This window comes from Ambystoma mexicanum, chromosome 1p (assembly GCF_040938575.1).
Source record: "Ambystoma mexicanum isolate Mex_15411 chromosome 1p, UKY_AmexF1_1, whole genome shotgun sequence".
Lineage (NCBI taxonomy): Eukaryota > Metazoa > Chordata > Amphibia > Caudata > Ambystomatidae > Ambystoma > Ambystoma mexicanum.
Genome location: NC_090921.1, coordinates 1,355,009,286 through 1,355,020,619, shown reverse-complemented (window position 1 = coordinate 1,355,020,619; position 11,334 = coordinate 1,355,009,286). Strand labels below are relative to the sequence as shown.

General features: G+C 44.0%; 1 protein-coding gene across 1 annotated transcript; it reads right to left on the bottom strand.

Annotated features, from left to right (window-relative positions):
- Nucleotides 1-8,141: 8,141 nt before the first annotated feature.
- On the bottom strand, nucleotides 8,142-8,540 carry LOC138577304 (small ribosomal subunit protein uS8-like). Its single transcript, XM_069649620.1, has one exon. It carries the CDS (start codon nucleotides 8,538-8,540, stop codon nucleotides 8,148-8,150), a length of 393 nt encoding a protein of 130 aa, XP_069505721.1. The 3' UTR covers nucleotides 8,142-8,147.
- Between the last annotated feature and the right edge of the window lie 2,794 nt (nucleotides 8,541-11,334).

The window sequence follows — 11,334 nt, the reverse complement described above, 5'->3', positions numbered from 1 at the left end:
CTGTACACCCTCATTGTCACTATTAGATTTGGTCCGGTCCTGGACTAGCAATCATTCTGACCAGTTGCGAGAATGGGATCCTGTATATTCAGATGGTCTACCTTTCGTACATGAACGCCTGTTTCTTCCTACACCTGATACACGTAACCTAGCCCTTGAGTGGTCTCATGACGCTCCCTTTAATGCCCATCCCGGACAAGAGCGCACTTTGGATCTTCTCAAGCGTTGGTGTTGGTGGCCTTCTATGAAGCGCGATGTAGAGTGTTATGTCAGATCTTGTGCGGTATGTGCTCAGGCTAAACATCAAAGGGGTCGACCGGTTGGATTGTTGCTTCCACTCCCGGTACCTCCCAGGCCCTGGCATACGTTAACAATGGATTTCGTTACCGATCTCCCCAAGTCCAAAGGCTTTGACACCGTCTGGGTAGTGGTGGACACGTTCACTAAAATGGCCCGTTTTGTTCCTTGTAGGGGTATCCCTTCGGCCCCTGTCTTGGCGGACTTGTTTTTTGAACATGTGTTTATGTTATTCGGCCTCCCTTCGGTCATTGTTTCCGATCGAGGTTCACAGTTCACCTCTCGGTTTTGGAGGTCCTTGACGAAACTGTTGGGCATCGATACGAGGTATTCTTCGGCCTATCATCCGGAGACCGATGGCCAGACCGAAAGGACGAATCAATCGATGGAACAATACCTACGCTGCCTCATATTGCAACATCAGTCCTCTTGGTTGGCCGTTTTGCGGCTTGCGGAGTTCGCGTATAACAACGCGGCTCATTCAGCTACTGGTTATTCTCCTTTTTACGCCCTCTATGGTCAACATCCCAGGGTTTTACCGGTCCCTGATGCCTCTGGTTCTTTGAATCCTGCGGCCACGTCATGTCTTAGGGATCTTTCGGCTATTCATGCAAGTACAGTGGTTCATCTCACTGAAGCAAAGGCCTCCATTAAGGCCCGTGCGGATGGCAAGCGTCGTGCTGCTCCCCCTCTGGTGGTGGGTTCTAGGGTCTGGTTATCTTCCCGGCATCTTCGACTGGTGGGTTGCCGGAAGTTGCTGCCTCGCTTTGTCGGTCCGTATGTGATCTCACAGGTTGTTAATCCGGTGGCTTTCCGTTTAGTACTCCCCAGCTCTTGGCGTATCCATCCTGTGTTTCATGTCTCCCTCCTCAAACCCTGTCCCGACTCAGTCCGTCTTCGTACCCCTGTTGCGCCGGTGTCCTTGACCTCTCCTGATGTTTTTGAGGTATCGGCCATTTTGGGTTCTAGGTGGTTTAGGGGTAGACTCCAGTATCTGGTGGATTGGACGGGTTACGGCCCGGAGGAGCGTTCTTGGGTTTCCGCGTCTGATCTGAACGCCCCGCGGTTGGTTGCCCGCTTCCATAGGGATCATCCGTCCTGCCCACGGGGTCGTGGGCCGTTGGGGGGGGGCTATGTTAGGCGATCCTCTGCACACCAGGTCACGACACGTCAGAACACTGCCCACATTCCCCCAACACCTCCTCCCAAGCTTCGAGGCTCAAGTGATTCGGTGAACCCACAGAACCGAAAACTCCGTACCAGTGTACGGGCTCGATTGCAACCTTTTCTGCATTGGCAACTGCCTTGGAGAACGTATAGCAGAAAGGGCGGCCTCACGTCCTCACGCCAGTCACGTGATACACTACGGCGTTCCCCATGTGATCTTGGTGGACGTCACATGATCCAGAGAAGTCACGTGATCCAGGGGCGATCAGTATAAAGTACTGAGAGACAGAACGCTCATTGCTTCTCAGCTGGCTTCGGACACTGTTTGGCGTTACAACTTGCTCCTTGTTTACCTTGACCACGGAAATCTATCACGGACTCCCTTGGACACCCCTTGGTACTTTTGCTTGGAACTCTTTACCTGTTGCCGGATATTTGGACTGCACCTCGACTTGTCTTTGGATCATCCCTTGGTACCTTGCTGATCTTCTACGCCTTTTCCCTACTGGGGATTCAAGTCCAGCCCTGACTCCCACAGGTGGCTACTCTTCATCCACGCTGAACCTGCGGTTCTACCATTCCAGGGACCGCCGCATCTAATGAGCCTCGAACCTCCCTACTAGGTCACCTGGGTCTCCCTTACACCAGATAGGTAAGACACTTTAGTTACTTGTTTTCCTTATTGTATTGTGCTTGCCTGGTGCTTAACCTCATTCCCTCTTGACAGCAGCATCGGTGTTCCTAGAGGCTCCGTGGATCCGAGAAGACATCTCTCACCTGTGGCCTCAAAGGTCGTACAGCGGGTTTCTATTTAGTTCCCCTGTGCGTCACTTGGGGACGGAGGTCTCATCGGTCTACACGACACTCAAGTCAGAACACTTACAATGGGGAAATAGGTTTGGAATGGGAAAATGGAAACAATTTTGTTTTGCCTTACAATGGGACATGCATGGAAACAGGGCATTTTGAAGTCAATTCTTTCGCAAATCTACCGGCTCACAAAACACTGGGAAAAGATTGTTGGTTAAAAATTCTACAAATCCAGATTGCATGGATTCAATGGGGGAATTCATTGATTTTCTTTGAAAAATATATTAAGGATCTACACAGGCAAATGAGGATTCTTCAATGGAACAATGACTGAAATACACAGGCAAACAATGATTCTTCAATGGGGAAATGACTGAAATATACAGGCAAATGGGGATTTTGAAATGGGGGATTATCTAATGCAATGCTACAAGAATACTGGGCCTACACACTCTGTCGTTTTTTTGGTTTAGTTCTACTTACAGGAGAGGTATGGACTGGACATCAGGGAGCATCAGGACACTGCTGGGACAGCAAACAGGGGTCAGTCAAGGTCTCTGCTGAGTCCTCCAAGGGGTCCCAAGTCAGCTTCTAAATCTCCTGGCCACACTGCAAGCTATGCCTCTTACTGCTGGGATGTTTCTCCAGATTTCAACAGCAGATCACCTCCGGGGTTAGTGGAAAGAGTCCTGCTCTGAGACAAGCTTACTTAGTTATAGGGCAAATGACTTCACTAATGTGTCATAGTTCCTGCAGAAGGGATTGGTTACTGCTCCAGTGCCCCACTCCCACCTGTGTGCTGATAGGTCCAGAAAATGTGGGAGTGCTTTGGGACACCAGGGGGGAGACCACTTCATCATCTCACTTCGATATTTTACTGTGAGTTAAATAAGCCTTGTCAGGTGTCTGTGCGTCATTCCTGTGCAAAGATACATTTTTTCTTCATTTACTCCAGAATTATATCAGTGAAAAATATGGCCCTTGGTGGGTGGCTTATGAACCATACTGGGCCCGCTTTAATCAAAGTTTTATTTCTCTCAAGTTCACAAGGAGGGCCACATTACATTTTCATGAATAACTTTAGCTGTGTTGATCCCACAAAAACCGTTTTGGGATGTCCAGAAGGGGTTTGCTGACACCTTTCCAGAAATTCCACAATGACTATAGTGAGATAAATATTCATTTTACATGATGAAATACATTTCTCTCATTTTACACAATGGACAGCCAACACCACTCCTTGGCTCTGTCCCCCTCCTTCCTGGAGTACATGATATCAGCAGAGAGATCTGTGTTTAGAATAGCCTGCTCATTCCAAGGGCTAACGAACAATAATGCATTTTTTAATGGGTTTGCGTGACTTGTAGGTCATAAATGCTGGGGACCAGAACTGTCTTATCTTGTCCTGCCTGTGGATTCGACCTCAGAGACACTTATTCTTTGTATTTGTAAGGGATGCACTCATGTTTGAAGTTACAGGCCTCTCTAGGTCTCCAAGACAACTAAGGGAAGGAATTCAGTTTCACATCTGAAGAAATCACCAAGCAGCCCACGGCCTTCCCCCACTCAGCCGAAATTGCCTGTTAACTCACATTTTACCTTTTAAATAAGCTTTTTAGAAAGCACACAGTTACCACACAAACAAGGGTATAAATGTTGTCAAGGAAGACATCATAATTACATGTTTAGGGCCTTACAGACTGTCACTTTGGAGGCAAAATTGAATTGCCATTTTGTTGATTTCACCCATGAAAGAACTCCATTTTACTACAGCTGCTTAAACCCAGTTCAGCACCCCATTATATTTTCTGTGCACTGTTGTTTCATGTGTGGTGGGCTCATGATAGACAGAAACCAAGTTCCTATTTTGAAAGTTTTGCAAACTTTTTGCTGCACATCTTTTTAGTTTAAAGGGAAAAACGCAATTACTCATTTTATTTAAAATTCATGAAAGAAAGTGCTCTGCTTCCCTGCAACTGCTACACACAATGCTGACATCCCATTGAGGGTTCTGTGGACTGCGTTTCCTGGACATATCATTCCAGCTCTTCAAGAATTTGTCAAATCTTGCCACATGTCTTTCCCTTATGCCTGGCAGTTGGCATCTTTAAGTATCTTGACATTTTTAGGCCCAATTTCACTCCTTTTTGCTTTGATTGTATAGGCCTCATTTCCCACATTATTTTAGCCTTTTACTCAGGGGCATGTCCCACAATGACTCTGGTCTTCTTGTTTCACGCATCCAGGGGCTATTTCACCCCTCAAATTTGTATTTTAACTTTATTTTTCAAATGTAAGGCATCATTCTTCCTTTTTATCTTCCAAATACACAGTAATTCAAATGTATTTATTTCCTTCCATGTGCACTATTGCAGTTTTGAATCTATCAAAGTGGGCATTTCCACGAAGTCAGCATCTGGAGTGCCCCATGTCTTTTGGAAGCTATTGGACGCAGTTAACAGTATTCCAGTTCTAAGTTGCACTTTCTTCCCCTGAGTGCTTGTACAGTCTAACAGAATTGAGGGAGGCCCATTCTCAATCATTCACTAGGCCTTATGTTAAAATCACTGTTTTGTACTGGCTTTTATATTTCAATGGAACTCCACACTTAGCCAGCTTCACTCTCACAATGGGGCCTAGCATGGCCTCTCCATCTCTCTCTGTGTGGGGCTGTATTTTTACCCCACATTAATTAGTGCAATTACTTCATCAATGCTAGCATAAGTCACTGTGCAGTCTAACAGATTGATGTAATCATTATAGACTGCCTTTCTGGCCATGACAGGTGATAAATCATCCGAAACATGCCTTTTTCTTTTTTAGGCACAATACCCATAGGCGAAACAATCAAATTTGACAATGGACTGTATTCAAATGGACCAGCCCATTTGGATGGGCCTTCCGTAAAAAGGGTACAAACGGCACCGGCAGCCCACTTGCCGTGTGTGTGCCCACCACTCGCCTCGTGGGAGCCATCCACTGCAACCATAGCTCTGCATCAATTTCTCCCCAACCTTCACTTTCATCCTCTGTCATCTGTGACTTGAACTCCTCAACGTATTTTCACCAAGCAAACCCTCCAAAATGTATCTGCGCCTTCCTAATCACATCCATGTATTTTAATAGTGCCACGCTCTGCTGAGGGAACCTTTCACACTATATGCTGGCATATATGAGGAAAGCAGATGTCCAATTCTCAATGTTTGTTGGCACTCCAGGTCTCCTAGCTACCTTCCTTACATCTTACTTCTCTGTGTAACAACTTAAATATCTAAACAAATTCTCCCCTCCAAATGTGTTCTTTTGTAGCCAATGTGAGATGTGACCATAGAGGCTTTGCTACCCCCACTTTCTTTCTCTTATCCCCACCCTTCTTTGGGCTGCTACAAGCCCACACTGCTGCAGCTACACCTGCTGATCCAGCTCTCCTCTTTACACTCTTCCCCATATTAGATGGCTCTTCTAGCCCATCTTCCTCACTTGCCCTTTGTTTTTTCCCCAACCCCAACCTATTCTACCTCTTCCCTCCAACCCACCCACCTCTGTCCTGCTGCCTGCTGTACCGCAATGGTGATCGCAATCTCCTCTGCTGACGGAGCCACTGCTCATGCCGCCATTGCGTCTTTCTCCTTTTCAGTTCTCCTCAGAAAGGAGTTTTTCATCTGGATGACGTGCAACACCGTCCCACCGTCGAATCAGTGAGGACCGGCGCCACACGTCATCCCGTTCTCCTGTCCCTTAGGACTTAGGGACGCCTGGACGATGTGCATAGGGTGCGCAAGCGAAAACAGTTGGAAAAGTGGATATTATTGCTCTACGTTCTTGCTCTGCTGGAGGATGAACAGTGCTCCCAACCACACCCACTGGTCAGTGCTGGTCCCAGGTCTTCCAGCGCCCTGTGCAAAACCTTTCGGTGCTCTCCACCCCCCCACCCAACCCTGCTCAACATTCTGATAGCACTGGTCAGGGGTGGCCTGACTGTTTTTCACAGCTTTTTTGGCACGATTAGTGATGCACCAGCAACCTCTCAGCGAGGAGTCCTGGGTCCGTCACTAATCGCACCAACCCACCACAAATGCAGAATAGCAGGGGGCTCAGTTCTGTTGTTCTGTTGATACTAACAACAGAACTGAGCCCCCTGCTGATTTTGTAAAGTGTGTTTAAGATCCGCGTCCGGCATGGTGTGATATTTTTTAATAGGAGCTGGGCCAGACCGATACTTAAGTTTACATGACACTGAGCTCGAGGCAAGGCACCCTTTATTTGCTGAACCGGGGGAATGGGAGGGGGTGCTCTTGTACCGCTGCACTACCTGAGCGCACCTTGAGCAGGCGTTGCCACTGGTGTTTCTATATATATATATATATAGCACGAAAGACCACACTGCGTTGTTTGATCAAAGTGCTCAACAGCTGGAATACTCATTCAGGGCGACAGTGTTACATACCACGCACACTTGCATTTCTGTACTGTCTGCAAGTGCGTGTGAAGCACCTGCACAAAGTGCTTTGAGCGAAGTGCTCACAAATTGGAATAGTCATTAAGGGCAAACAATGTTTCCAACCATTTCCACTGACATTTCATTATTTGCAAGGTTGCACAAAGCACTGTACAAAGTGCTTTGAGCAAAGTGTGCAACAGTTGGAATAGTCATTGAAGGCGAACAGTGTTTCCAACCACGCTCACTGGCGTTTCTCTTTTGCCACAAGGCTATGCAAAGTGCGTTGAGAAAAGTGCTCAACAGCTGGAACAGTTGGAGCATGGGTGCAGTGGATGTGATATGGCTGCACTGGAATTACAAGGACCTGAACACGGCTGCAATCTCCACAGCACCACAGGTAAAATCTCTATTTTGAACGCTCATGTGTTGATTCAAGCGTTTACGAATACGGACCAATCTTGCTTGTCCAGCCTAAGGGTAGGAGCGAGCCGCTCAATTCCCTGAATGTTCCTCTTAATTGGGGTAGGGGGTAATGAAATATATTAAGAGGCTAAACAAATCACTGTAAATACAAGTTCCTCATCCTGGTGTAAATAAGGCTGTGAAACGCTCCTTATCGCCCTCACTGAAATGAAAGTATTAGATCTGATGTGGAGGCGTCGAACCTAAAAGCGGATCTATTCAAATGTTTGGAACTTGAAGCTGTGTTTGATCCCAGATATGTGACCCCGAGTAGGAGGGCGTGTGCCAGCTGTCATCTTCTTCCTACATCTAAATGCCAACTAAACATCATAGCTCTAAAGAAGATTTTCTTGCTCAAGTACAAACATCTGCCCCTCCTTCAATAGGTGCAATACATGTTGTCTACAAGCCTTGATTAAACTTTGCAATTTTGTTTTGTGAATGTACTGTATAAGGGGTCCTCTAAAGCTTGTAATAAATAGTTACCACAATCAGACCAAAAAGGAGCACACCCTGGGCAAGAAGTAACACTGTTTATTACAGATGGGCAAGCAGAAATCGAACAGAACAGTGAAACAGAACTTGTTGATGAGAGCTGACAAAGTGGCACACAGTGAACATCATTTCTATACTGCTAATGCAATATTCATGGTGTTGGAAACAGTTGTACTTCAAACTTCACGTCTTTTCGCTTCCCAGGAAGCATACTGGTTAAAATGCATCATATCCCTATAGCTAGACATACGTTAGTCAAACATGATTGGAGAAAACAGATCTGCCCTCTCCCAGCTCATCTTCTACCCATGTGGCACCACATTTAAAATAAAATGTATTGCATTTAATTGTTTACAATTTTTAGCAAACTAAAAAAAAAGATGCATGTTTCAAATCAACTTAATGCGTCCTACATCGTTTTTTGTTTTTTCTAAACAAAATCTGGTGCAACAGTTTATTAATCTGTCTTTACATTTTAGAAAAATAATCCCAAGATTTTGACTTCTGTATGTTTTCGGTTAGCTTCTTCATGGTCCATGATGCCTGCAGAGGTTGTGAGTACAATGTATTCAAACTGCCGAGATGGCAACAGATTGTTCTGCCATTTCTCCAGATCCTTTAGTTGCACGTCGAATCGCGGACTGATTCCACCACACTTGTTGAGTCTGCCAGTAAGGTTCACAACAATTTTTCCAGCTCTGTGATCATCAATGGCTTCAAATTCTCCAATGTAACCATGCTTCATCATCACTGTTATGAAGCACACGATTACTTTGGAGCATGGCCTGATCAGAACTTCACGGTTTCCATGTTTTTCGGCATTGTTGATGCTTTGCAGATCATCTGCAATCACATTCATGCGCACCATGTTGCGGGTCCTGCAATATGGCAGTAAGAGAAAGGGGAGGGCTGGATGGGGGATTTCCCTACATTGTTTCCTTAATGTTCCATTTAAAAAATGTTTTTTAAAATCCTACATCGATTTCTTAATGTTCCATTTTTTTTGTAAAATAGTTTAAGAAATTAATCACTTCCAACACATGCTTAATCCTATTAACATTAATCAAGATAGTCCACCAATCATCTATGTCCAAAGTTCTATATTCTGACATCAGTTGACCAAAATGTTTAGTACGCTTGATTGATAAAGCCGGGCAACACAGCAAGAGATGTTTCACTGTTTCTACAACAGTAATGTCTTGATAAAATTGACAGTTATTATGTTCACTAAGACCTCTTATAGCTAGAATTTCGTCCGTTGGCATGAGATTGAGGCGAGTTCTCAGGAATAGATCTTGGTATGTTCTATTAGGGAATTGTCTAAGGTAGTTTGGTAAAGTGTTCAATTTTCTTGACTCCATTGACAAATGTATTACTGATTGATATGAGGTAGGCGCTTCCAGTGTCTCGATCCAAGTGTTTGTTTCTTTTTTATGCTCGTTGGATTTGCTATTAAGGTTTCGACTGAACCCCCAATTTTGTTTAATTATTCAATGTTTTCCTTCATCCACTCATTTAACATCGAGTTGTATGAGCTGATAGTTCTTTATGAATTAGATTCAAAATTGGAAGACAAGAATTGGTTAGGCATTTCCTATAAAATGCTAGCTTATTCCATTCCACTCTGCTCTTTAAGGATGATAAACCCAACTCATATCGTATAATCTGAATTGGGGTGGAGAGTGGAAGGACCAGTGTCTTTTTCCAAAGCAGGCCTTCAAGTTGTGGCCATATGTTTTTGGAATGTGAAGCACAGCTTCAGCTTCATATGTCAAAGAAGGTGTTACGTTTGACTTGTACTAGATTATCATTGGCATGATTGAAAAGCGACCACATTTCTTGTTTATAGCTCGTGCTTGACTTGCTAAAAATCAGGAACCAAGTGTGACGATTTTTACATTTGTTTGAATTCCCAAATGTTAAGATCTTGGATTTATCTTTCTTTATTTCTAGATCACAATAATCTGATTGAGGGATTCGGTTTTTGCATGTCAGCCAAGAAGAAATTAAATAGGGTCGAGGCCATTGGGCATCCTAAGAATGTATTTCATGTGTGTAATTAAGAGTGTATTTTTGTAACTAAGCTTGTTGTCTTGTAACTGCGCCGTGATGCATACGGGCTGTTGTGCGCTCTATAAATGTTAATTATAAATACAAATCCTTGCTTCACTCCTTTTGGCTGTTTGAATTTCATCTGATAGTAAGCTGGCCTGATTTAAAGGGACACCCACTGATGTTGAAGAATGCATGGCTACTATGGACTCCATTAATGTTTGCACAATTTACGACGATTTATGCGGTCAAATTCTTGGACCAAATCTATGAAGGCCATAAAGATTTTGTTTTTCCTTTTGTACGACCTTTTAACATGGAAAGTGTTAGAATGTTGGCCACTGTTCCAATTCCCTTGACAAATCCTGCCTGAAAGGGGTCATTGCAGTTCGTTTTTCTGCACCAATTTTGCAAATGTCCCAGAATTATTGACCCATAGATTTTCCCAAACACGTCAAGTAAGACGATAGGTCGATAGTTCATTGGATTTTCTTGATTGCCTTTTTCGAAGATGGGGACAACTGTTGCCCTCCTCCATGAGTTTGATATTTGTCGTGAGGTTGTGAACTGGGTTAGTAAGTTGTGCATGAATTTGGCCCAGTGTTCTGGATGTTCTTTTAAAGCAGCTTTTGTTAGACCATTGGCTCCAGGGGTACGTGACCTGTTTAACCTTTTAATTCGCTCTTCGATGTCACAAGCTTTTAGAGAATATACCCCATGTGTGGAACCTTGAATGGCTTTTTGCATGATTTCACCATCTTTATTTGCAGCATATGTCTTGGTGAAATGCTGAATCCAATGTTGTTCACTTATAGGATTTGTTTGGTTATAGGTAGGTGTACCTCCCACTGATCGTATCAATGACCAAAAGTCTTTGGATTTGTGGCCACAGAGTGCAAGAATCATGGTTTATGCATCCTTCTGGTGTGATAAAAATCTGTATGATCGCAGCCATTGTTTATACTTCTTTTTCTCTTCTTTTAAGTTGGCCTCGTCTTCTAGATGTTTTTTTTTTAGCATCTCGTACTAATGTTCTCACAGATTTTCTTTTTTTCGACAAGCTCTGCAGTAAATGAATGAGCAGTGCTACCAGATTATGCAATGTTCTTTCTGGTCTTTGACCGATATGCTTCCTAAAGAGGTGTATATTCCACATTTTCTCCCTTTTTTATGAAATTAGCTGTGAGTTGTCTGATGTCATAGTTTGTTAACTTCAGTCGAATGCCTCCATTACAAACTGCAACATTCATAGGCATTGTTTGTTTATCTCCAAATGCAGTCAACATCCATTCCAAGCACAGTAAATGGTGATCACTGTTTAAGGTTTTTACCACTTGAAACGAGGTGACATATGGGAGGAAGCTTCTCAAAACGAATATATAATCTATAATTCAGCAGCGACCTTCACATTCCAATGTTGCCTTTGGGGTACATCTCTTCCCATTTGGCTTTTCAGCATATGCATACTTTTAGATTGCTTTAATAATTTCCATGCATCGCTCCTGATTGTTCTTGGTGTTCTCTGAAGCAGGCCTTGATGCTTGTTGGTATCTTCTATGCAAGGTGTGTTAAGGTCCCCGCAAATAATGACATAGTCAGTTTGTTGCTTG

Coding starts and splice junctions, on each gene's coding strand:
- LOC138577304 (XM_069649620.1), bottom strand. CDS start 8,540: ATGGTGCGCATGAATGTGATTGCAGATGATCTGCAAAGCATCAACAAT.